The sequence below is a fragment of the Pongo pygmaeus genome, chromosome 1 (assembly GCF_028885625.2).
Source record: "Pongo pygmaeus isolate AG05252 chromosome 1, NHGRI_mPonPyg2-v2.0_pri, whole genome shotgun sequence".
NCBI lineage: Eukaryota > Metazoa > Chordata > Mammalia > Primates > Hominidae > Pongo > Pongo pygmaeus.
This window is the reverse complement of record NC_072373.2, coordinates 82562712-82589431: the sequence shown is the minus strand read 5'-3', so window position 1 is coordinate 82589431 and position 26720 is coordinate 82562712. Positions and strand designations below refer to the sequence as shown.

General features: G+C 43.1%; 1 protein-coding gene, 1 long non-coding RNA gene and 1 pseudogene across 3 annotated transcripts in view; 1 reads left to right on the top strand and 2 right to left on the bottom strand.

Moving 5' to 3' along the window:
* The window catches only part of CD247 (CD247 molecule), an 87454-nt gene extending 80151 nt beyond the window's left edge, over positions 1 to 7303 (bottom strand). For both annotated transcript variants that reach the window (XM_054466431.2, XM_054466458.2), the window contains exon 1: positions 7153 to 7303. In XM_054466431.2, coding sequence (XP_054322406.1) covers positions 7153 to 7210 — 58 coding nt within the window. In that variant the 5' untranslated portion in view covers positions 7211 to 7303. The remainder of the gene's footprint in view (positions 1 to 7152) is intronic.
* A 973-nt stretch (positions 7304 to 8276) lies between these two features.
* Positions 8277 to 9326, top strand: LOC129038656 (aldo-keto reductase family 1 member D1-like; annotated as a pseudogene).
* Positions 9327 to 17420: 8094 nt separating this feature from the next.
* LOC134737850 (uncharacterized) lies at positions 17421 to 25397 on the bottom strand. Its single transcript, XR_010123235.1, has 3 exons — positions 25317 to 25397; positions 23626 to 23712; positions 17421 to 19007 (listed from the first exon to the last, which is right to left on the bottom strand). It is a non-coding gene; the product is annotated as an uncharacterized LOC134737850 (long non-coding RNA).
* Between the last annotated feature and the right edge of the window lie 1323 nt (positions 25398 to 26720).

Here is a 26720-nt window from a genome sequence, read left to right as displayed (position 1 = left end):
CATATGGAGATCCACTCTTACCAAGCAGATTAATTACAGGCAATTTATTTAGGGCAAAACCTCTCAAATATGATTTAATTTACATTTTACTTATAACCTCTGCATACGGTGGGGTGGTGAGCGGTGCATACCTGCACACACAGGAGTGGATTGAACTGCAAATTGAGGCCCATCCCTCTCAAGAAGTTCCAAAATAGATACATTTTCTGAGAGTAAAATGGAAACAATGGATTTATCAGATTTGGAGAAAATGTAAGTTCTCCATTTAGAACCATGATCATACGTTCTAGAAAAACATATAGTTCTATATTAATAACCTAATATTCATACTCAGCAGAAAATGTATATTAAATGAGAATATTCAGCATCAAAATAATTATTTTTTACTGTAAAAATTGAGAGGAAAAGAGTAAGTGCTTAGTAAGGGGAATACCTTTAGAAGCAGGCTTCAGAATCCAGTCTTTGGGTATATGATGGTGCACGGACCTGGGCGAGTGGCTGCACACTGTTCGAGGTGCAGACCCTGTACAAGGGCCCCAAGAAACCGTGCTTGCGGCCTGGTTCTGCTCGTAGGCAAGTCACCAGACCTATGAGCCTCACTTTCTTCATTTATGAGAAGAGATAAATCCTGCTACTTTTTCTGCTACTTGCCATAGGATGGTTATGAGGATCCAGTAAACAAAGGCATGGAAACGCATCCCTATAAAGGGATGGCTGCACTCAGAGAACGGCAGTCTGGACTGGCAAGGGTCCTGCTTGTCTTTGTTCTAATGCTTTCTATTTATTCTTTTCTCCTTGAGCCTGAAAATTAGTTGCTGAGTAGCACAAATCAAAACAGGCAAGCAAAGTGGACAGTGCAAATGCCTAACATTTTCACCACTGCAATTTGGCTGCTTCGGGCAGTAATTTGCTTTCTCTTTAAGCCCATTCTCACCAACCGAAGTCCTTGCACGGCCCCCAGTAAATCTACAGCCGACGCACAAGCAGAAGGGATGGACTTTGTCCTTGGATTTTTCACAGCAGAGGCTCCCACTTAGAACGTTAAAAATATTATGATAAGGTAAGAGCCCAGATTTAAGAAGTATTTGGAGAGGCAAGGAAGAAGGAAGTTCAGGCTCTGAATTCTGAGAGCCAATACCTGTGGGGTGGGGTAAGGATCGGGGCTGAGTCATTAAGTGTTCTTTAAAACTTTGTAATTTCAAGACCAAACACAATTCATTTTGTAGCTAAAAGGGATGTTCAACCCTCTCATAATTTCTTATCTCAGATGCTAAAACTAAAGCCTAGAGAGAAATTTCTGCCCAAGTATACGCTGCAATGCAATGACAGAGGAAGAAAAAAAGCATGTCAGTCCAGCGTTCCCCCATTATTGCATTGGGAAAATGATATTCTATTTTGCAGATTGGGAAACTGAGGCACGCATGCTAATAGTTCTGGCTTTCCAAGTGCCTTTTGTGTTTAGGCACTTCCGAATCAGATCTCCACTCCACAGTCCCCTTTGTGAGGAGGCACCATTGCCGCCATCTCACAGAGGAAGAACAGGGCTCTGAGGTGGGGAGGGGAAGGCTGCTCAGGACTTCTGGCTCCAGAGCCTCCTCTCCTTCCACCATAGTGCCTGCTCCAGAGAAGACACAAAGGCTTGGAGATGGTCACAGAGAGTTAGAGAAACATTTTCTTTCCTTGATGGGATTGTTTTCAACAGAAATCTAGAGTATCCTGCAAAATGCTGTTTTACTTTAACCTATTCTTTCAAATGTCATTCCTGGATTTGCCCAAGAAAGTAACAAAAGCTACATATGTAAAGATTTTATTGTAGGATTAGCTAAAATAACAAAAATCAGAAATAGTCCAAATGTACAACAATAAGGAAATAGTGAAGAAAATACGATGCATGGATGCTATGGAAGCTTACATAGCAATTAAAAACAATCACAAAGGCTAAACATGAAAACAATGCTTACAATAAAATATTAAGAAAAAAAGCGCTTGAAACTGTTTTTTATGATGTTTTACGTTTTGATTATGATATGACTTATGTTTTTATGATAACTATAAAAAGATAGTAAAATTTTTTATACTTGTAAAAAATGTTGGATTGGAATATAAAGAAGTGAGAATGCAATATTATTGGGCCGGCTTGTTAGGAATTTTGAAAAAATTTTAATTAAATTTTAACTTCCGTCAGTGATTTTTATATCTTTATTAAAATATCTCAAACTAAGAGAACAGAAAAATGTTGGCTACCTGAAATATTTATTTAGTAACCTGGATCAAACCAGACTAATAGTAAGTATCTTGCTTTTTTTCTTTCTATATTTTGAGGAAACTGGGTGATTGGATACTGTGATTTATACTATAATCCAGTCTTTTTCTACTTGATGCCTTTCATTAGTTTATTTTTAGTTCATTAGTTAACAATCTCCAACAGTGTTAGCCTTGCTTATTTTCCACTTTTCTCCAGTGTTAAAGCCTAATCAGAAAAAATGAGCATATTTCTTTATTTTTAGTTATAATGTTAGTTGAATCATATGAAGTTATCCTTTTTGTAGATCTGAAATAAACAAATAGTGGAAATTTCATATGGTCCAACCAGAAAACTTTAATAATGGCAGGGTTTTATCTTAAACCATCCTTACAACTCATTTCAAATAATTCTAATCACTCAAACTGCCCTGTCCCCTCCACTGGTTTAATTTCTGGTTTTTGTTTTGTTTTTAAAATAACATTGTTTAATACTACGTTCTCTACAGGAAAGGTCCAAACAATGCCAATTCAATATACCCACCAAATAAACCATTAAAGTTAATTTAATCATATGAAAACATCTAGAGTTCCTTCATTCACTCACCTTTTAATTCATTAAACAATTCTTATTTTATTTTATTTTTTGAGATGGAATCTTGCTCTGTCGCCCAGGCTGGAGTGCAGTGGTGCAATCTCGGCTCACTGCAACCTCCGCCTACCGGGTTCAAGCAATTCTCCTGCCTCAGCCTCCCAAGTAGTTGGGACTACAGGCACGCGCCACCATGCCCAGTTAATTTTTTGCATTTTTTAGTGGAGATGGGGTTTCACCACATTGGCCAGGCTGGTCTCAAATTCCTGACCTCAGGTGATCCACCCGTCTCGGCCTCCCAAAGTGCATCCAACAATTCTTATTGATAATTATTGCACATTGACTCTGCTCCAGGTACCATGCTAAGTGCTGGGTAGAGCTGTGAGCGTGACAGGGGCGTCTTTGTTTTCAGGGATCTTAAAGTTGTTTTTTAGACCGGAAGACATACTATGTACATGCGCTGACTAAAGCGATCATTTTGTTTTGATTAACAGGTCTAATGACCGGTTTAATTTTTTTTTTTAACCAAATTGAATGTTTGTTCAAAGTGATGAACACCATCACTTTAGTGTTAATAAAAATTAGCCTTGGCCCAAGCAGAGCTAAGAAATTTATTTTGAACTATTTCCGGTATTTATTAAATCAATTATCTGACCTATATAAGGTCCTAAGCCTTAGATAAATAAGGCTTGGGAGAAACAATTTCCAAAGTGCGTGTTTGGACAACTCTAACCTAAGAGAGTTCCCTCAGGGCAACTGGACCCTTCTAAATAAAGCACAAGACACAATGCTGGGTATACTTTTGACTGGAAAAGTGTATATCCAATAACAATTACATGTATTTTTTTAAAGAACAAAAGCAAAAATACAAAGAATTTAAAATTAAATACAGCAGTGGTTATTCACCTAAGCCAGAGCTCCCCACGACCGTTTCTGAGGGATGCTTAGCAGCAGCAGATGTGATCTCTAGGCTAGTAAGCCTCAGAAATGCTAAAATTGAAAAATGAAATAGCTCATTTGGATGAGCAGAGCTAGGCGATTGGAGGGCGAAACAATCTGATGGTGAAAATGCCATTGGTGAAAAATTTGTACTGGTATCACTTAAAAGCTTGCCTCACATTCACCTCCCAGCAATTTTAGCAAAGATTTAGTGTTCAAGAAGTTTGCATTTAGATACTCAGTCACTGTGCACCCGCAATAGCCCTTTGGCTTCAGGATCTAGGTGGCCACCCGGACCAGTGATGACTGGGTGGATTTTGTTTCTAATTCCTTTCAAAGTGATACTTTGAAACACTTTTGTCTATTAGCCTCATCTAAGATAGCTGAAATGTCAGTCTCCACAGAGGCAAAGTAAGTGGCACTGAGAAGTAAAAAAATCCAGCCAATCTCCCTGCCCCCTATTTGTGGAAATGGGGCACAGCCCCCATCTTGCATATATTTTTTCAGACATGTTTTTACTTCAGGAGAATAGTCCCCTACAGAGTAAGTATCTTTAAAAAATGAAAATGGTGGGTGTAACAGTCATCCTATGACCAGCCAGAGCTTTGCTCCTTGTTCACTATCGGGCCTACTCCTGCGATCATTGCTATGTTTCTGTGCTGGTATGGGTGTGCCCAGAAATCAGAAGAGGGATGAGTTGGATTGCAACAGATGGAAAAAATGCCCACTGCTGCTTTATAACACATTGAAAGCAAATTAAGAATCCCAGCCATGGGTTTCCATCTCCTGTTTCTGGGTTTTGAGAACAAGAAGACAGTCCAAGATGTAATAATAGTAATAGTAAATACAATTTTTACTTATTGGCTGTCTACTATGTATTGGACACATTACATTACTTCTCATTGTCACATCTCTGCAAAGAAGGTATTATAAGTCTTTCTTTAGAGGTGAGAAAACTGAGGCCCAGAGAGGTTAAGTAACTTGCCTAAGGTTGCACAGCTAGGAAGCGGCAGCACTGGGACACCACCTGAGATTAGCCTGGCTCTTTCTACCACGTCCAGCCACCTTCCTAAAAGCAGAGCCGCTCACAAGCCTGGAAGCTTTGCATTTCCCAAGGCTGCATGTCAGAGCTGCATCTCCTCACTGATAAAAGACAAAGACCACACTGACGGCCAGGTGCATTCTTGGCTACTGCAGAGTAGGGAGTTAGAGGCACTGAGGGCTCTCTGCAGGCACAAGTCTGCCCATGCCACTAGGCACGCCATCTTAGGTTCTTCTGGCTTCAAGCCCTGGTGACTATCTTGGTAGATTCTCTCTCAGGGAGACCTCCTCATGTGGACAGACCAGGTCATCACTTGCTTTGATCCTAATAATCTGGGCATTTCCAAAGAAATGCAAATGTAACAGCTTAGTAAAAAGTAGACATTTAAAAAGGGGTGTATGCAGTGGGTCACTTAACTGAGCAAGAAGAGAGAGAAGACCTAACTGAAATTCTATGAGCGGCCTTTCCTCCGGGGAGGCTGTGGAGGTGTCCCCTCAGGCAGCACAAGCACCATCGCAGCCCTCGGTGTCGAGGCCTCTCTGAGTCGCGCCTTGCCTTACTGTACCTCGTTTCTGGGTTAGGATACTTGGAAAAACTTTTGTCTATTAGCTTTATCTAAAATAGCTAAAATATCAGTCTCCACAGAGGCAAAGGAAGTGGCACTGAGAAGCAAAAAATCCAGCCAATGTGCAGTTTTCTCCTCCTGCCCCCTATTTGTGGAAATGGGGCACGGCCCCCATCTTGTCTGCTGGGTGGGGTTCTGTTTACCACGCTTGGCAGCCACCGCCACCCAGCAGCCTTTCATTTTTCTTCCTAACTTCACTTTGCGCCTACCTTGGTCTCTACAAGCCGAACACAAATGGACCAGTGAGGAAACTGCAAGTAAAGACCCTGAAAGGTTATATGAGCTCCCTGGTGCGGTGTCTCAAGCCTGAAGCTCAGAGGCTGGAGCTATTGCCCTTGGCTGTCTCCCCTGAAGTCACTAAATTCCAGCGTTCTGGGTCCCCTTGTCCCCAGCACACAAGGATGTGCTGCTCTGAGCAAGCTCAGGCACCCTCACTCTGCCACACTGTGTGTGTGACTCAGACCCCACAAGGCTCTTCTGAGAAAACAGCTGTGACCTGACAGAAACCCCTGCAGCTGCGCAGGCCTCAGAATCCCCCGAGGCGCTGGCCCGGCTGTGCCCGGCTCCCTGGTGGGAGCAGAAGTGCCCATGGCCTCTCCCGCCCTCCCAACAGGGCCCCTAAACAAATTCCCACACCAAGGTGAGCTGCCAGGAGCAATCAGGTGGGCCGAGGACATTTGCTTGCTCCACCTTCCCTGTTTCTTTAGATTGAAATTCAGCCTGCCCCGCTTCTCAGGAAGATGCCACGAGGCCCATCCCCCTGAGCAGTTTGTCTTGTCCTCTTTTCACTGGTTTTCTTCCTCGTTACCTGGGCTAGAAAACATGGTGGAAGCTAAAGGCTTGCAGCAAAGCTGGGCTCCCACGAACGGGAATGAGATGAGGAGCAAGCGCTCTTGTTGGCTGGGCGCTGCTCGTGGTGGTGACTTAACCACGCACATCGTCTCATCTGCCCCGTGTTCTGTCAACGCCGGGCCCTCTGGCTGGGCTAGACGGCCACCTAAGGGGCAGGTTGGGGTGAGTCACGGAGCCTGGGATGGTGCGTCACCCGGCAGCCCCAGGCGTGGGTGTGGGGACAGCCATGACAAGGCTGAGCCTAGACACGGACGCTTGGCCGTGAGGTGGCGAAGGCGCTGTGGAGGCTGCCGCCCGGTGCTTCCTGCCCGTGCCCCTTTCCTCCTTGGTTACCCCACTTACTCCCGGGCTCATTGGAGTGTTTCAGGCCATGAGCTTGACTGACCAACAAAATCTTCTTTGTTGGCAAAGGAAGAAAGAAAGGGGCTGAGTGAGGGAGCCAGCCAGAGGGTGAAAGAAGCCGAAGGGACTAGAACGTCGCAGCACAAAACATGGCCTGGCTGACAATTTCCGATCCTGTCCAGCTTCTGTGAAACACTCCCTCTCCGTTTCTCTACGCTGGGCCTGCCTCCGTTGCTCTCTTGCTTCCTTCTTCCTTCCTCTCTTATCACTTGAAAAATCTGTACCTGGAGGAGCTGTGTTTTCTAGCAGCTGGCTCTGAACTGATGCCCAACTCGGCTGTGACGGAGCAGATGCCAGCACCGGGCCGGACCCCTCACTGCTCACTTGCCCATTGATTTCAGGAGGGCAGGATTCGAAGGAGACCCCAGCCCCTCACCACCCTCCACTACCCACGCCCACTCCCCTACACATACACAAAGAGTTTCTAGAAGTTCCCTGCCATCGACGCGTCGGCCCTACCTGTAATCGGGAACTGTGCCTGCAGGATGGCCGCGGTGACAATCGCCTTCCACTTCATCTTGTCCTTTCCCTCAGAAAGAGGCTGGGAGGCAGAGGCTGAGGCAGCAGTGGCCGGGACGATTAGGAGAAAAGGAGTCTCTGCTGGTTTTATTCTGCTGCTACCTCCCCAGGAAGTGGAGGACTGTGGGGCCTTTGAGAAAGCACCTGCCGACAGGGCCAAGAAATTCTCACTCCCCCTTTCGGTTCACAGGCAGGAAGCCCTGGAGGTTTGAGGGTTTGGGGTGTGTGTATGTATCTGTCTGTCTGAATTTTGCTTTTTCTCTCATTTGACCATTGTTTTAATGTTCCTTTTTTAAAAAAATAATTCTTATCTAATTCCTATCTTGATTGGTAAAGTCCATCTCTAGGCAAATACAAGTTCTCAATGGATGTAAGAACATTTGCTGTTTTCCTAGACTCTCAAATATTTTATGGTGGCTGGCAAAATGACAGAACCCTGGATTAGAGTCCAAGACAAAAGTAGAGACAGATTCCTTGGGCTTTAGTGACATCTCTACCTACCACCTACTTGCTGTGTGGCGTTGAGTCAGTCACTCAACATCTCTAGACTTCAGCTTCCTTATCAATAAAGCAAAGAGCTGGAGTAGATCTGAGGTTGCAGATCTGAACTTGGCCTGAATTTGGATCATAGTTTGAAATACTGTAGCTCATATAGTATTTTAAACACTTGTGTTAGTTGTCAACATTTAAACATCAGAGTAATTTACAATAATAAAACATTAAAACCTAGACATAAACTTAGTCTAAAAATTGTAATATATCTATATGAAACAAACTTTAAAACATTGCTGAAGGACACTGAAAGGACGGGTAAATGGAAAGGCATACCCTTCTTTGATAGGAAGCTCTCTTTTAAGGAGACCACCATTCTCCCTTAATTAATCAATCTATTTCATTGAAAATACCAACAAAAAGTTTTAGAACAAGATAAGCTGATTCCAAAATTGATATGAAAAAAATTAATGTACAAGAATAGCCAATAATCCAAAGTCACAGCAATCCAATATAAAATTGATAAATTGGACTTCATCAAAATTAAAAGTTTTTGTGCATCAAAGGACACTATGAAGAAAGTGAGTCCTGCAAATCACCGCATACCTCTAAGTGATGGAAACAGCATTCCCGTCATCAGATTTGGTACCTACTCAGAGCCTAAATTGACCCCTAAGGGGGCCAATGACTTACTCATGGCCACACAGCAAGTAGTGGTAGGTAGAGATGTCACTACAGCCCAAGTAGTCTGTCTCTACATTTAGTCTGAGTCTTCATCAGTGAAGGTTGTCATTGGTCTGGGGTGCTGACACACTGATGAAGCCTACATATACCAGAATGAAGACACAGCTGGGGAGGCCATCAGGGGGGAAATAGCAGAAGGAAAGGTGCAGAGGAAGGATATCTTCTACTGTGGAAAACTGTGGGCTACAAATCACGACCCAGAGCTGGTCTGCCCAAGCCTAGAGAGGATGCTCAAGGTCCTCCAGCTAGATTGTGTGGATCTTTACATCATTGAAATATCCATGGCCCCTAAGCCAGAAGATGAAATCTACCCTATAGGTGAGAATGGCAAATGGTTATATCATAAGTCAAATCTGTGTGCCACTTGGGAGACTTCGGAAGCTTGTAAAGATGCTGGCTTGGTGAAATCCCTCGGAGTATCCAGTTTTAATAGCAGGCCAGCTGGAACTCATCCAGAACAACCCAGGACTCAAATCCAAGCCAGTCAGCAATGAGGTTGAGTGCCACCCATATTACACCCAGCCAAAACTTTTGAAATTTTGCCAACAACATGACATTGTCATGATTGCATATAGCCCTTTGGGGACCACTAGGAATCCAACCTGGACAAATATGTCTTCTCCACCTTCGTTAAAGGATGCACTTCTAAAAAGGCGCAATAAGATCACAGCTCAAGTTATTTTGCATTTCAACATCCACCAAGGGGTGGTTATCATTCCTAAAAGCTTTAATCCTGAAAAGATCAAGGAAAACCTTCAGGCCTTTGACTTTTCTCTCACTGAATCAAGGACATTGAAGCCTGGAGTGAAAATGTCTGCTTCTTAGAAATGCTCATGTGGTGTGATCATCCCAAATACCCATTTCTTGATGAATACTGACTTCAGAGAGTTCCTGAACAGATTCTCCCCTCCCACATGTGGAGGACCTTAGGGTGCATAGTTCCCCATGGACATGGAAATATCTGAAAAGTGACATATCTGAAAATATCTGAAAAGAGACATATCTGAAAAGTGGTGATGGAAACATGCTTAACTTTTGTATAGTGTAAGTGATTTTGACTCACCCATGTTAAAGAAAAAATGTTTAAATCTGTTGAAATAATTCTTAGGAAATTATCACCTAATATATTTTATTAGATAAATGTCTTCTGGGTTCCAGACCAAAAACAAAACAAAACAAACAAACAAACAAACAAACAAAAAACCATTAGATTCCAGAAAAGACTTGAAAGGCAACAGATGACAACAAGCAACAAGTAACTCATGAATGTGGGTAGTACCATTGTTAGTCTGAGTTCTTTAGCAGTCAACAGGACAACAAAGACAGCAGATGGCCCCCATGTGCCAGGGTGCTGGCAGTGACCTTGAGGACTTGAACCATTGACTGCAATACGGACACAGCCAAGATAAGATCCAGACATGCATTATTAACAAGAAAGTGATTTGCTGCACCTTGAGTAGGGAGAGAGGGCTAAGTGTAGAAAAGTCTTAAAATAGAGTCAATTAAACACCACAGTGATCAACAAAGCCATAAGGATTTCATTGTTGTTTGTTTCTATCCGATGTATGTTTGTTTAGCTTTTACTCAGCTTGAAGGATGCATACTTGCTGGTTCTCTTTTGCATCCTCAAAGGGTCTGAGTTTCAACATAACTAGTGGTCCTACTTGCATTGTCTTATATTGACTCTTGCCACATTGATCATAGAACCACCATTATGTGAAGTGGCTTGAAACAACCAACATACATAAATAAAACTCTGCATCATAAAGTATTACAAAGACGGCTGTTTTAAAAGAAGACATTTTATAAGGGGACTTTAGGAGACATATTGAAAGAAGAGGCTTTATAAAAGTACTATGCTTAAGTCTTTAAGAGTGTTATTGGGATAGCTATGTGAATTTTGAGAAAATAGCAAGTTCAAAAGAACACTGGTAGTTGTACTCTATGTAAATTTTTAAAGAGAATAAAATTATTAGAATTCAACAACAGAGAAGTACCTATTTTCAGTTCAACTACAGAAATATATTTTATTCATTCATATTAGATCACTCTCACAGGGCAAGAGAGTTCTTCAAAAATTATGCTTTTCCAAGACCAATTGCTTATAGATAATCTTCAATGACCTGTACACATATATTTCTGAGAAAGTATCACTTAAAAACTTGATCTATACTGATTGTTTTCACTGATTCCGATGTTAATACTTACATTGCTTGTCCTCTAGAAAATACTTTGTTCACAAGAAATCGTAAAATATGATGACAAAGAAAGACAAAAGAAAGAACAAAGAAAGTGAAAAGACAACCCAACCCACAGAATGAAAGAAAAATTTGTAAATATACTGATAAGGGTCTAGGATTCAGAATATATAAATAACCCCTATGACTCAACAATAAAAAACATAACCCAATTAAAAATTGGCCAAAGATGTAAATAGACATTTCTCCAAAGAAGACATACAAATGGCCAATTAGCACATGAAAAGATGTACAACATCATTAGTCATTAGGGAAATACAAATCAAAACTACAGTGAGATACCACTTCTCACCCACTAGGATAGCTAAAATAAGAAAACAGACAATACAATTGTTGATAAGGATGTGGAGAAACTGGAATTCTCATACATTTTTTGTGGGTTATATAAATGGTGAAGCCCTTGTGAAAAACAATTTGGCAGTTCCTCAAAAAGTTAAACATAGTATCATGTGACCCAGCAATTCTATTCCTAGATATATACCCAAGAGAATCGGAAACCTAGGCTCACACAAAAACTAGTAAAGGAATGTTCATAGCAGCATTATTCATAGTGGCCCTAAACTGGAAACAATTCGAATGGTCACAACTAGGAATGGATAAGCAAATGCGCTGTATCCAAACTATGAAATGTGACTCGGCCATCAAAAAGAATGAAGCACTGTTACATGCTGCAACTGGGATGACCCTTGAAAACATTATGCTAAGCGGAAGAAGCCAGGCACAAAAGGTTACACATTGTATGATTCCATTTATATAAAATGTCCAGAATAAACAAATTCATAGAGATGGAAAGCAGGTTAGTAGTTGCCAGGGGATGGGGAGAGTGGGGGATTGGGACTAACTCAATAGCTATGAGGGTTCCTTTGAGATGATGAACATGTTCTAGAATTGGACAGTGGTGATGGTGTGCAACAGAGTGAATATACTAAAAACCATTGAAGTATACACTTTAAAATGACACATTTTATGTTATATGAATTATATCTCAATACAAAATAATGCTAAAACAAACACAAGAATAGTCAGGAAAATTCTTGCAAAGAAGAGTAAAGAGAGTGAAATAACCCTGCAAGATATCAAACAATAAAAGGGGTGTAATTATCATACACTACTTAGGGTACTATAGACTTAAACATATATGGTCAATTGGTTTTCAATAAAGGTACAAGAAAAATTCAGCAGGAAATAGTAGTCTTTTCAACAAATGGTGGTAGAACAACTGGCTATCTACATGGAAAAAAAATTGACCCTCGGTTCATACCATACACAAAAATTATCTAAAATGGTTCATAGACCTAAATGTAAAACCCAAAACTATAAAATTTCTTGAATAAAACATAGGAGAAAAATATTTGTGATAGAACACAAAAAGTAAAAACCATAAAAGAAAAAATTGGTAAATTGGACTTCATCAAAATTAAAAGCTTTTGCTTTTGTTCATTGAAAGACAGCAGTAGGAAAATGAAAAAGAAGCCAGTAGGAGAAATTATTTCCAAACACATACATCAGACGGAGGACTTATATCCAGAATATGTAAAGAACTATTTTAACTCCATAGTAAGGTAATCAACTCAATAAGAAAATGGGCACAAAGTTTGAATAGACAATTCCCAAAAGAAGATAAATGAATGGCCAATAAGCATGTGAAAAGATGCTAAACATCATTAATAATTAAAGAAAAACAAATTAAAACCACAATGAGATACTACTACATACCAGTTAGTATGGCTAAAATTAAATAACTGATCGTTATCAAGTGTTGCCCAGGATATGAAAGAACTGAAACTCTCATACGCTGATGGGGGGAATGTAAAATGGTACAACAATTTCTGAAAGATCTGGCAGTTTCTTTAGAAAGTTAAACATACACTCACCATATGATCAAGCCATTGCACTCATGTATCTAACCAAGAGAAAAAAAAAAAATATATATATATATATATATGTCCATATAAAGATTTGTACATCAACACTCATGGCAGCTTTATTTGTAATAAACTACCAGAAAACTACCCAAATATTTATCAACAGATGAATGGATAAACTAATTATGGTATATCCATTCAATGAAATAATACTGAACAATAAAAAGAAAGAAACTGCTAGTGCACACAACATGGCTAAATCTCAAAATCAATATACTGAGTGAAAGAGGCCAGGCAAAAAGAGTACATATTGAAAGATTCTACTTACAGGAAATTCTACAAAATCTAAATTAATCTGTTGTAACAGATTTCAAACCACAAACTAAGAAAAGGTACTTGCAGCACTGTGACAAAGGGCTTAGTTCCTTAATACACAAAGAGCACCTAAACATTATTCAGTTTTAGCAAATAATTTTCAAGTGTTCATCAGGTGTCAAGCATGGTACTATACACTGAAGATATAACTGAGAGTTAAATAGACAAAATCCTTGCCCTCGTGAAATGTTCAAGCTGACGGGAGTTTAAAACAGCGTTAAAAGAATGAGAAAAGGACTTGAACAGAGAGTTCATGGGGAAAAAAAAGTAACACATAGCTGTCAAATGAATGAAAAATTACCAAAATCACTCATAGTAGGAAAAAATCAAAATTAAAATTACAATGAATACATATCAGACTGCTATCAACTTCTCCACCGGGTTCTGTCTTCCTTTGCTTCCCAAGGACAGTACCCCAGAAATTCTCTTTTTTCTCTCCTGCATGTCAGTATTTTCCTCTAAACTGGATCATTCCTATCTGTATACAAGCATGTTATTTCTCTCATCTTAAAAAACTCAAAGACTTATACAGCATTTGCATATTGGAACTTGCCATATTTCTTATTGCTTTGGGAATCCAGTCTCCACACTAAGAAGCCTGTATTAACCCACTGGAGACACGCGGCACAGCTGACAGCCAGCACTGACTTCCAGACAAGCAAGGCTCTCTTACATCATCCAGACCCAGCTGAACCAACAGAGAACTGCAGCCACGTGGGTGACACCAGGTGAGACCGGATAAAGCACTGCCTAACTGAGTCCAGCATAGGTTGCTGGCTGACAGAATCATGAACTAAAACGGTTGTTGTTCTAAGCCACTGAGTTTGGGAGGATTGTGACATACCAAATGATAAGCAAAATACTCAATATCCCCATATCAATCTCAGGAATTGCCCTAATTGGCTCACCTTGGGCCATATGCCCACTTTTTGGATAAACCAGTGCTTCCAGGGGGTCAAGACGAGCTTGGAGCTGGAAAACTCTGGTTAACAGCCTTAGCAGAATCATTTATAATAGAAGAAATGAGGGGAAAGGATTCTGGGCATATATAGAACAATGACTGTCCACGGCAGCCAGCCTTGCCCTGGTGTGTGCAGTGGGATGGGGTTGGCAACTAGAATGAGGCTCACACTTTGCAGAGGGGCATGCAGGCAAGGCCCGGAGCTGGAGCTGAGAGGAAGCTGGATAGAATATGGTGACCTGCAGTTGTAAGTTTCTCATGGGGGAAGCTCCGGCTCTTCCTCATAATTGAATCCCTGCTTCCTGATATATTTTGGTGGGTGGGTGGATGGATAGATGGATAGATGCATGCATGCATGAATGGATGGATGGATGGTTGGGTGACTCAGTGAGTGAGTGGCTGGATGGATGAATGGGTAGGAGGGTGGATGGTAACATTCAGGATGGCAGGAAGTCTAATACTACGTAGGAGGATGCCCCAACTTCCTCTCAGGAAGAGCACAGCAAGGGAAACCCAGAAGCTGGTGAATGGAGCTTTTAGCTGGAAAAGTTGTCATTGTCATTAGAGAAAAGGGCCCCTGCCACTGAGGGCCTGACTGGAAAATTGGGTAGCATAAAGAAAATGTAAAGACAAGGTGTGAGGGAAGGGATTGGGGCTCAAGACTGGGACTGAACTGATGGAAGCCAAATGGCTACAGCTACAAGCAGGAACAATTCAAAGTGTAGGGCCAAGCAGAACATAAGCAGCCGTGTGGTAAGAGGAAGATGTTGGTGCTAAATAAATTCTCATAATTCTTCAAATAAGTAATGCTGGTGAAGTAATTATTTTAACTTGTCCAGCATCTCTTCCCCTCCCTTTTTTGGAAGCAACCTCATTTCGCTTGGAGGGGAGCACATATTCCCTTAACGGAGCGGGATGTATGCCGCTGGCTGGCTCCAGGTGTGGGCATGGACCCTGTGACAGCCAATCAGGCATCATATCCTGCTGTCTACAAAGACTGGCTCAGGGAGGGCCCATGAGAGCCCTTTTCAAGATTCTTGCTGGAACTCCAGGGAAACGGGCACCATTTTCCCGTGGAGAATGGGGACCATGGGGTAGTGCAGCCTGCAGCAGTGGAGGCCGTCTATTTCCCACCAGGAGAGAGCCTGACGGGATGAGGCCAACAAGAGGGAAGCAGAGCCCAGAGACAGGAAGAGAAGGATGGTTCCCATTTTGCCCTTTTGTCAGTCACAGGAGCCAATAAATACCCCTTTTTGCTCTTTGGGTCGATTCATCAGAATTTAGTGGGAAAGTTTTGTCTGCACCTAGAGGAGAGGCTGTTGTGAGGCTCCATCGTGCTTCAGGTGAGTTGGGTCTCTTCCCACAACCACTTGCTCCCAAGGGGCCCTCCCAGGCTTCAGATTTCCCTGAGGTTCTTTCTCTACAACAGCTCCTTCTAGGCAACAGGGACTTGTCACTGAGCCTCGCAATTCCCTGGCTCCTGATCATCAGAGAAAACAGTACAAAAAAGAGGATTGGTCTCTGTCCCTTGGGGTGTCCAGAGAGAGCCTCTCCCAAGACCCCTGTGAGGGGAAGCACTTCCCCAGCCCTTGAGACCCCAGCATGTTGACCCAGGCCCTGTGTCTCCCTTCAGCTGACTGGTCCAAGGCTGGCAAGCAGCTGGAGGCCCACACAGGTTATTCCCTCACAAAGTGCATTTCCACTGGCAGGATCCCAGCCAAACACCTCGGTGGAGCCTTGTCTCTTCAGCCTCAACCCGAGGTTTCCCCAGTCATAGCCTGTGTATGAGTCACTCCTTTTGTGACCGCAAGCCTTGGCTCACAAGAATCCTTTTGCCTGAAGGCCCTTCTCTCCTTTCCCCACCCCAGGAGCTTGTTCTCAGCCAAGGCGTAAATATCCCTTCACTGTGAAGCCTGGCTCACACCTACTAAACCTATTAGCTATGTCCATCGCATACTGTTTAGTGCTCCATTAAAAAACACTTGTCAGTTTTTGCCTTGGTTATTTGTTTACACAGATGTTCACACAGTGATAATCCAAGCTCTTCAAGAGCATGGATGGGGTTTTATTCATTTTGTAATCTTTAGCGTCCAGTACATAGTTGGTACTTAATTTGAGAGAGAGACAGAGAGAGAGAGAGAGAGACCAAATCATTCCTGACCCGAAAACCAGATGGGGCAGCGAGCAGCAGGAAACAAAATTTAAATGCTCTCTGGGAAATTCAGTCCCCGGGGTTAGAGACCATATCTTAGGCAATTTGAATGGCCAGAACTGAATGCAGTGCCTGGAACATAAAAGGTGCTCCGTTAAAATTTACTGAAGGAATGAGGGGGCATGACCCCAACTACTGTTATCGAGAGGGGAGAGAGGGGAATGGGTTTGCAGAAAGGGCCAAGCATCCCTTTAGTGACAATCCCAGGTAGAATCTGCCTTCTAAGATGCTAAATTTGGGCCAAGCAAGGACCCCTCCTGCCACCTCCTGCACACAGATCCACATCTTATGGCTCTGATGGACTCTTTGGGTTCCGTGACTCTTTCATGTCTGACCAAAGCTGGAGGAGGGGGCAGAGCCTAAAGGAGCCCCCACTGGCTGGGAGTAGAGGCTGAGGAAACTGACATATCAGTAGCTGCTGGTCCTTTTTTTTTTTTGAGACACGGTCTTACTCTGTTGCCCCAGGCTGGAGTGCAGTGGCATGATCACAGCTCACTGCAGCCTCGACCTCCTGGGCTCAAACGATCCTTCCACCTCAGCTTCCCAAGTAGCTAGGATCACAGGCGTGTACTGCCACACCCAGCTAACTTTTTTCTGTATTCTTTGTAAAGACATGGTTTCACCATGTTGCCTGGGCTGGTCTTGAACTCTTGAGCTCCAGTGATCTGCCTGCCTCGGCCTCCCAAAGTGCTGGGATTACAGGCGTGAGCCACCATGCCCAGCACCAGTCTTTATCTGAGCTGAATTTGGCTGACTTTGAGTCTGGCCTAGGATATGACTGCATATAGAATGTAATTTCAGTGGATTTCTGATCCCTAAAACACACCCTCTCCACTCACCTACTAATATCCACCCAAAAATACATGCTTAGAGAGTCACTCTTTTGGCTAAAATTATAATAATAGTGTGTGGGAACTGGCTCATATCAGCACATGAGAGCCAACTGTTAAATTTTCAGGAATTTTTCCAGTTGGTTGTTAAATCATTGGTAACTTGAAATTGGCTGTGGTGGGGACAGACATTATATATGAAAGTTCATTCTGTATGCCCCAGCACACCACTGACTGAACACTTTTCTTCCATTCAGAAGCAAATGCCCTTGAGAGATATATAAAGCCTTATCAGTTATTTATACCTTTGTGTTAAATACTGAGTCACAGACCATTGTCCCAGTTAGATGGGGACTGGAAATCATTTAGTCTAACCTTTATTTAGTAAATGAGAGAATTGAGACCCAGAAAGGTAACATGACTTACTGAAGATATAGAATTAGCTAGTTTCAGAGTCCAGACTGCAACTGAAGTGCTCTGATTCTCAGTAAACGGGATGCCATAATAGACATTATATGCTTATATTTACACCCAGCATCCCTTCCTCCCCCCAACCCCCATATTAACCCTGGCCAGACCATGCAGTACAAGTGGAGCTAACCCATAGCCTGTCTGCGCTCAGGGATGGTCACATGACTAGACCTGCTCCATTAGAGTATTCTGTCTTCTTGGCCATTGTAACTGATTAGGGGAAGAACATATTAATGCAGGGATGTTTTTGCAGGCCTGGCATTAAGACCCCCATCTTCTAGCAATAGTATCAATTTTGCTTTGAAGAGTCAACTATTCTCCACGATTATAATCTCTCTTTTTTTTTTTTTTTAAATGGAATCTCGCTCTGTCGCCCAGGCTGGAGTGCAGTGGTGCGATCTTGGCTCACTGCAACCTCCATCTCCCAGGTTCAAGCAATTCTGTGCCTCAGCCTCCTGAGTAGCTGGGATTACAGGCACCCACCACCACGCCCAGCTAATTTTTGTATTTTTCGTAGAGACGGGGTTTCATCATATTGGTCAGGCTGGTCTCAAACTCCTGACTTCAGGTGATCCGCCTGCCTTGGCCTCCCAAAGTGCTGGGATTACAGGCATGAGCCACCGTGCCGGCTGACTATAATCTCTTGATGAGGCTATCAGGTAATGTCAATCAGCTGCTTTCTCCCCTGGACTTTAAATCTTAACAGAATGAAACAAGACCTGGACATAATCCTTGTTTGTTTCTCCTTCTTGGATCCATCCCAGAAGTTGCTCATATTCTGTGGCTATACAAACACTGTTCCAGCAGATTTCCTTTTTGCTTAAGCTATCCAGAGCTGATTTCTGTTGCTTGCAACCAAAGGATCCTGACTTACACAGTAGAATTTTTGGAAGTTGTATTAGCTTTCTATTGCTGCATAACAAACTATCACAAATGTAGTGGCTTAAAACAACACATTTATGATCTTACAGTAATGTAGGTCAGAAGTCCTGATACAGCATGGCTGAGTTCTCTGCTCAGGTACTTACAAGGCTGAAATCAGTGTTGGCTGGGGCTGCAGTTCTCATTTGAGGCTCAGGGTCTTCTTCCAAGCTCATTGGTTGTTGGTAAATTTTATTTCCTCACAGTTACAGGAGTGAGTTCCTGTTTTCCTGCTAATGATTGGCCAGGGAATGCTCTCAGGTCCTAGAAAACACCTGCAGTTCCTTGCCAGGTGGCCCCCATAGGCAGTTCACAATGTGGATGTTTGCTTGCTTCTGGCCCAAACAGAGAGCATCTCTCTGACTTAGTCTTCTGGAACCAGCTGGAGAAAATTCTGATTTTAGAGGATTTGCCTGATCAGGTCAGGCCCACCCAGAACATTCTCCCTTTGCCATATAAAACCACATAAGCACAGGAGTGATAGCTCATCGTATTCACAGGTTCTTCCTACGATCATGAAGATTGTACCATGGTGTGTCAATCTTGGAGGCCACCTTAGGATCCCATTTCTCACAGAAATGCTGTTGGAAAAGATGCTCCCTTCTTCCTCTGGGACGATCAGACACGCCTGGTATCCATCTTTTTCACCAGATGGAAGAAGCTTGCCTGGGAATGAAACACAGAGAAGAGCTGAGCAAGAGACATAAAGACAGGCAGAGCATTTGCTGCATTGTTGAGAACCTGGATCGTGCCATGCCTAGCTGCCTGCCCCAGGGGCTTTTCCATCTCACGAGCCAATAACTTTTTTCTCAAGTTATTTGACTTTGATTCTGCAACTTGGAATTGAAATGGTCTTGAGTATTACAGGTGTTGAAATTGCATGGCTATTAAAGACATGTTTGCAAACTTCACAGCTGGCACAAATCCACTTTGATGGGAGATTTACCTAGTGTGCCATACCCCTCAAAAGACTAATTGCCCTTTAAAAAATTAACCACATAATTTTGGGGCTTTTTTTTGGTGAGACACTAAGGAGGAAAAACACACCTAATGTCCAAACACTCCAGAAAAAAAAAAATGAAAGTAAAAGACTGCACAAAGATTTTATATCAAAAGCCTCTGTGAAAGATGGCAAAAAAATAAGCTGGGGACATGGGTAAGATTAGAGAGATACTATGAATGGATAAGATGAATTGCAGTTAACCCTTGAATGACTCAGGAGTTAGGGCTGCTGAACCCCACGCAGTAAAAAAAAGTCTGCATATAACTTTTGATTCTCCAAAAACTTAACTACTAATAGCCTACTGTTGACCAGAAGCCTTACTAACAACATAAAGAGTCAACTAACACCTATTTTGTATGCTGTATGTATTATATACTGTGTTTTAACAGGAGAGTAAACTAAAGCAAGGAGAATGTTATTAAGAATATCATAAGTACGAGAAAATGCATTTACTATTTATTAAGTGGAAGTGGATCATCATGAAGGTCTTTCTTTTTTTTTTTTTGAGACATAGTCTCACTCTGTTGCCCAGGCTGGAATGCAGTGGAGTGATCTCAGTTCACTGCAACCTCCTCCTCCTGGGTTCAAGCAATTCTCCTGCCTCAGCCTCCCGAGTAGCTGGGATTACAGGTGCCCGCCACCATGCCCAGCTAATTTTTTGTATTTGTAGTAGAGACGGGGGTTTCACCATGTTGGCCAGATTGGTCTCAAACTCCTGAATTCAGGTCATCCGCCCGCCTCAGCCTCCCAAAGTGCTGGGATTATAGGCATGAGCCACTGTGCCTGGCCATCACAAAGGTCTTCATCCTCATTATCTTCACATTGAGTAGGCTGAGGAGAAGGAAGAGGAGGGTAGCTCTTGCCATCTCAGGGGTGGCACAGGTAGAAGAAAATCCATGCATAAGTGGACCCATGCAGTTCAAACTCATGTTGTTCAAGGGTCAACTATAGTTATATATAACCTACTAAATATTGCTATTGATAGCCAAGCCCCTTTCATTGGAAAAAGAACCTTTTTTGCTTTAATGGGGGTGTCTTACATTTGTGTGTCATTTTCACATATTAATATATTGTCTTTTTTAAAATTTATTTTTGAGACAGGGTTTTACTGTCACTCAGGCTAGAGTGCAGTGGTGCAGCCATAGCTCACTGCAGCCTTAAATTCCTGGGGTCAAGCTACTCTCTCGTCTCAGCCACTTGAGTAGCTGGGACTATGGGTGCACGCACCACAATGCCCGGCCAATGTTTTAATTTTTTTTTAGTAGAGATAGGGGTCTCACTGTTTTGCCCAGGCTGGTCTTGAACTCCTGGCCTTCACGGATCCTCCCACCTCGGCCTTCCAAAGTGCTGAGATTATAGATATGAGCCACCATGCCCAGCCATATTGTCTTTTTAATCTTGATGACTCAGTAAGGTTGTCAATATTGGTGTACAGTTTCCATTTTAATTATTTATTTATTTAAATTAAAAAAAAATTTTTTTGAGATGGAGTTTTGCTCTTGTTGCCCAGGCTGGAGTGCAATGCCACGATCTTGGCTCATTGCAAACTCTGCCTCCCAGGTCCAAGTGATTCTCCTGCCTCAGCCTCCCAAGTAGCCGGAATTACAGGCCCCCACACCACAACTGGCTAATTTTTTGTATTTTTAGTAGAGACGGGGTTTCACCATGTTGGCCAGGCTGGTCTCAACTCCGCCTGCCTCAGCTTCCCAAAGTGCTGGGATTACAAGAACTGTTAGCCACCATGCCCAGCCAGTTTCCATTTTGTAGTTTAGGAAACTTAAAATTAAGTTATTTTTCTAAGGTCACAAAGCTGGTAGAATCAAAACTAAAACTCAAGTTTTCTGGGTGCTGGTTCACAGTAGTGGAAGAACATGAGCTTTAGAACAGGTTAGACCTAGGTTCAAATTCCAAATTCCATCTACTAGCTGGCTGTATGTTTTGAACAAGTTAATAAATATCTGAAATCTTTTGTCCCACATTGGCTAACAATGCCTACTGTACTGTCTTGTTGGAGGAATGAATAAGATGATGTAGGTTATGTGCCTAGTATATAGAAGGTGTTGGGAAATGTTACATCATAGAGAGGAGGAGAGGACTGTAAAATGTTTGCCGGCAACTGCTCTGGGAAAAATCCTTCCAGGAATGATTGGAACCCAGCATGGGGAATGGGGTCACTGTCTCGGTGGAAAGCGTGGGAGATGAAGAGGAGGAAAGAGGAGGTGGTGTGGACAAGCTCTCCTATGGGGAGGTGAGGGAGGCCCCACATTCCCAGAATAGGGACCTGTGTGCTTCCTCTTTTTATCCTTCCAAAGTTCTTGAGCACTAGGTCAGAATTTAATGCACCTGCCTCTCATTCGTTATGAACAGACAGTTGCAATTCCTGGGACTGTTGGAGGTGATGAGTTTATTCTCAGAAACCTTAAAAAGGCATTTTCTGGGCACCTGAGCTAACACAAAATTATCCTGTGGAATGAGCAAGCTTCAAACGCTGAGACCCTGGGGCATCTGAAGGACCAGCTAATAACCATGTGCTAAGCAGTGTGTATTCCTAAGTTCCTCAGCTCTGCTTTTTAAAACCCCCCACCCCCGTGCTCTGACTTGACCAAATGGTCTTCCCTCAGTGGGGTGTGTGGAAAGCAGCTGCTATGGGAATGCACGAACCTGGGATCTGCTCTCAGCTTTGTCCTTTACTTGCTGTGTGACTTTGACCAAATCACTTTCCCTCTCTGGGCCTGGGTGTCCTCAGCTATATAATGAAGGGGCTGAACTAGATGGTCTCCACAAGATGTCTTCCAGCTGGAAATTAAATTTTCTTACAATGATTCCTGCTTCTCCAGTGCCCCTTTCTCTTTCAGCTCCACTAGCTGTTACCTCCCCACAGGGTTGTGCTGTGTGCTGCCTCTGGGCCACATCCCAGGCATGCAGTGATGGCCCATGTCCAGGGTTCCTTCCATATGAGGGTCTGGCTCCTGGCCTGCAGGGTCTGCCAAGACACCCTGACTTCATGCAGATTACATTTTTGTCTTTTCTAAAAGGGAAAGAAGAAAAGGTCGCCTGAGTTTGCCCAGGGTGGAGACAGCCTGACCTGGAGTCCTCACAGAGCCCGGCCTGGCCCCTGGGAATCCACTGGAATAGGCCTGCATCCCCTCGCCTCAGAATTAAACCTGAGGGCCCACTTCTGGGGACTCAAGGTCAGGAAACTGTGAGTCTCAGCATTAGCCCTTGACAGCCCCTTAGAAGGGTCACCAGCTTAAAGGGAAGGAAGAGTGCTTATCAGGACAAAGAGGGGCCCTTAGTTCCAGCAGGGCAGCTGGTCTGGCCCAAGACAGGAGGATTAAACGGGATTCTCCCGTCCTGGGCAGAGCCTTCCAGTTGGATGTTCAATGCGGCTCTATGGGGACCTCTAGCGGCTGTTTTGTCAAACTGCGGTCTCCAGCCTTACCAGCCTCAGGACGTTCCACACCTGAATGGATACTAAGTAATACTAATAACCAACATCTATCCTAGGCAGCATCCCTGATTCACAGAGGGGAACCTCTTGAGGAGCACTTGCCTAAGGACACCCGGCTAAGTGGTTGAGCAGGGATTTGAACGCTGCCGCTTGACTTCAGAGTTCATACTGCCTGCCCTCAAAGATGTGAGTGTGCTCCTCATGAAAACCTGGTGTTTTCCAGCACATGGCACTTGCCAATTCTATACGATGCACCTTTAAAACAAGTGAGAAGACATCTCTTCAAAGGACCCATGTGCCACCAGCAGTTGAGGGGTCACTGGATTCTTGGAGACAGAGCTAGGTTGAAGGAATGGGTCTGACACGTGTAAACTTGCCCAAGGTAACCATTTGGGAATCCAACCTCCTCCATGAAATAAGAAAAATAAAGAGTGTCCTGCCTATCTCTAGGGCTTGTTGCAAGAGTTAGCTGAAATGCCACAATTGAACGTATTTTATAAAATTAAGTAATTTGACAATTATAACTTTTATTTTTGTGAAAACAACCTGTAGTTACCAACTGATATTTGAAGCTAAAGAAAAAAAATGCAACCAGTATTTATCGAATGTTTGATATATTGGATAGTGTTCTGTGTACTTTTTACGTATTAACTCGAATTTTTTCCTACAAACCAGGGAGGCAGGTTCTATTTTTATTCTCTATTTTACTGATGAAAACCCTGCAGCCCACACAGGGGAGGCACCTTGTCCACGATGAAATAGTGATGGAACGAGGATGTGCTCCTATGCAGCCCCACTGCAGAGACAGTGTGCTTGATTTTGATACTCACTGTGCTGTTCTTCAAGGATACATTCCAGTCTCACAGAGAGGATGCAATGAGGACCACCAGAGCTTGAGGATGCCTCTTCTACTGGCCCTAAAAGGATCACTGCTGTGTCAGGCACTGTGCTAAGTGATTTGTGGACATTTTTGCTAATCTGTACTCCCATCTGTGAAGTATTGCCCTTGCTTTACAGATGGGGTCTAAGGCTCTGAGAAGTAGAATGATCTGCCCAGGGCCACGTGCAGCAAGTGCACAACTGGCTCAGAACCCAGTGCTCTCGCAGCCGAACCACTCCTAACCTCCGCTATGCTGCTCCTGCTCGGCTGCTCCCCCGTCCATCCACCGGTGGGGCCCCCCACAGCCCAGGGCTCCCTTGGGCTCTGTTCACACTCTTTTTGCCCTCTCTGGGATTCCATGCATAGGAAGCAAAAACATCTGAAGTAAGAAATGGCCCGAAAGCCAGGTGCCACCAACCCATAAAGTGTCATTTTTAGGAAAGATGCCCTTTGGGGTGATGCTGCTCACACCAGGACAAAGGCATGAGCTCAGGCTGGGTTTCAGCCCCTGCTTCCCCCTCAGCTGGGGCCTTTGTGCAGGATACAACCTGCAAAAGCGTGCCATAAAACCACAGTCTAGAGCAGGAACAGACTAGAAACCATTGAGGATAAATCTCCTTGTGCGGGTGGGCCTGGGAGTTATCAAAGGAGGAAAGGTTTGGGATGAACAAAGCAACCTTATCATTTTTTCTCTTCCAAATACAATTACTATAAGCTGAATTGTTTTCCCCCAAATTCATATGTTGAAGCCATAACCCACCCTATGATTGTATCGGGAGGTAGTCTTTAGGAGGTAGTTAAGGTTAGGTGAGGTTGGAAGGTTGGGGCCCAGATCTGACAGGACTGTGGTCTTAGAAGAAGAGGAAGAGAGAGGCCAGGCGCGGTTGTTCATGCCTGTAATCTCAGCACCTTGGGAGGCGGAGGCGGGGGGATCAAGAGGTCAGGAGATCGAGACCATCCTGGCAAACACGATGAAACCCCGTCTCTACTAAAAATACAAAAAGTTAGCGGGGCTTGGTGGCGGGCGCCTGTAGTCCCAGCTACTCAGGAGGCTCAAGCAGGAGAATGGTGTGAACCCAGGAGACGGAGCTTGCAGTGAGCCGAGATAGCGCCACTGCACTCCAGCCTGGGTGACAGAGCAAGACTCCATCTCAAAAAAAAAAAGAGGAAGACAGACAGAGATCTCTCACTGCCATGCAAGGAAACAGCAAGAAGGCGGCCGTCTGCAAGCCAGGAAGAAAGCCCTCCCCAGAACCCACTCATGCTGACACGCTGATCACAGATGTCCAGCCTCTAGAACTCCAGGAAATAAATATCTGCAGTTTAAGCCACTCAGTCTATGGTATTTTGTTCTGGCAGCCTGAGCAAACTAAGACAAAGATAAATCCCAGGGACACAGATGACTCTTGGCAACCAAATAGGAGAGTTTGTATTGACCGACTCTGAGCATGCATATAATGTGCTGAATTCCCCTTCTCAGAGCAGCCGTAAAGAGAGAAAGGAGACTGTGTCTTGGTTAAGCTGCTCTCTCCTCATTCCTCAAGCATATTTGAGCAGCATCTATACATCAGGTTTTGGGAACAGAACAATGAGACACAGTCCCCCAAATCTGAAAAATCAAAGACATGATAATTAACTCACTTCGAAATCCTTTGCTTCCTCATGGAACGTTTGTGGCAGAGTTGCTCAGCGTGCCCACGAGACAGATGTCTCCATCCAAGCCTGTAATGTGGAATGCCATTCCTTAATGGAGTCTGATGTCTGGGGTGCCAAGCAAAGTCTCCTTGAGATTTGCCAAGCGCTTGGGATTAAATGTGCCTTCACTGAAATAAATCACTTCATTCTAAGTCACACAGCAAGCTGGAGGTCCAACCTCCATCTTCCACTATATTCACCAAAGTAGAAAGTCTGCAAGCAAAACATTTGTTAAAATTTCATTGAGGGGTTACTCCATGTAATGGAATATTGACACTTGGTGTTTTGGGGCTACAGTGATAAATCAATCAGATGCAGACTCGGCCTTCAAAGGACTACCTATTCCTGAAAAGTGAGGGAGATGAGAAGGTAGGAGATGCCTGCTAAGGGAGGAGCATGTGGAAAAGTACAAAGGGAAAACTTTGGGGTATGACCAGATCAGATTGGCTGGTCACGGCATAGGATACACTGAGGAATGGCAGATAATGTTGGGAGAGCCAGTTGAAGTTTTATTGTGGTGGGACTTGAGAATCTAGCTAAGGAGTGTGTGTGTGTTAGACAATCTCCAAAGGTTATGAGAATATTATCAGAACCATGCTTCTTTGCCAATCCCAATCCCTCAAGTTCAAGCTAAGGGATACAGAGTGTCTCTCAGATAGACTGTCCAGCAGGCTAGGCTGATGGCCCTAACTCACTTTCATCCTCACTGCTGAGAAAGTTATGCTTAGATCTGGGTTCACATCTAGACTACAAAAGCTAAGTATAATTTGGGTTTGTCATCCAAAAAAGTGAACAACATTATACACAAAATGCATTCTAAAGGATTAAAAAGTATAAAAATTAAACATAACAATGAGAAAATCTGAATTGACATTTATCAAATTTCTCAAAGGAAAGAAACATACCAAGTTTAAAGGAAATTAAAGAAGTCAAGGGAAAAAGATTATGTTAATTTTTTCTATAGAAATGGAAAATCTATAGGTTTTAAACAAAATACCTTAAAAGGAAAGCTGAGTATTAGCAACAAATTTACTAACTAAATGATTTCATAGACTTAATTATACAGAATTCAGGAAGATCAATTTTTTAAAATGATCCTCCAAACATAAGTGGACAAAGAATATAAATGGACAGTTTTCAATGAGGAAAAATAAACCAAAATAAATTTTAATGTTCAATGTTATTAGTAACCTTAAGAACTGCCAATTAAAATAACACACTATTTTAACCCATCACAGAGTAAGCACTTTCATACACTGCTTGCAGGGCTGTTCATTGATATAAATTCTCCCCCCTCCCCCATTATTATATATTTTCCAAAATTTTACTGAAAACATCATTTCAAGAAAT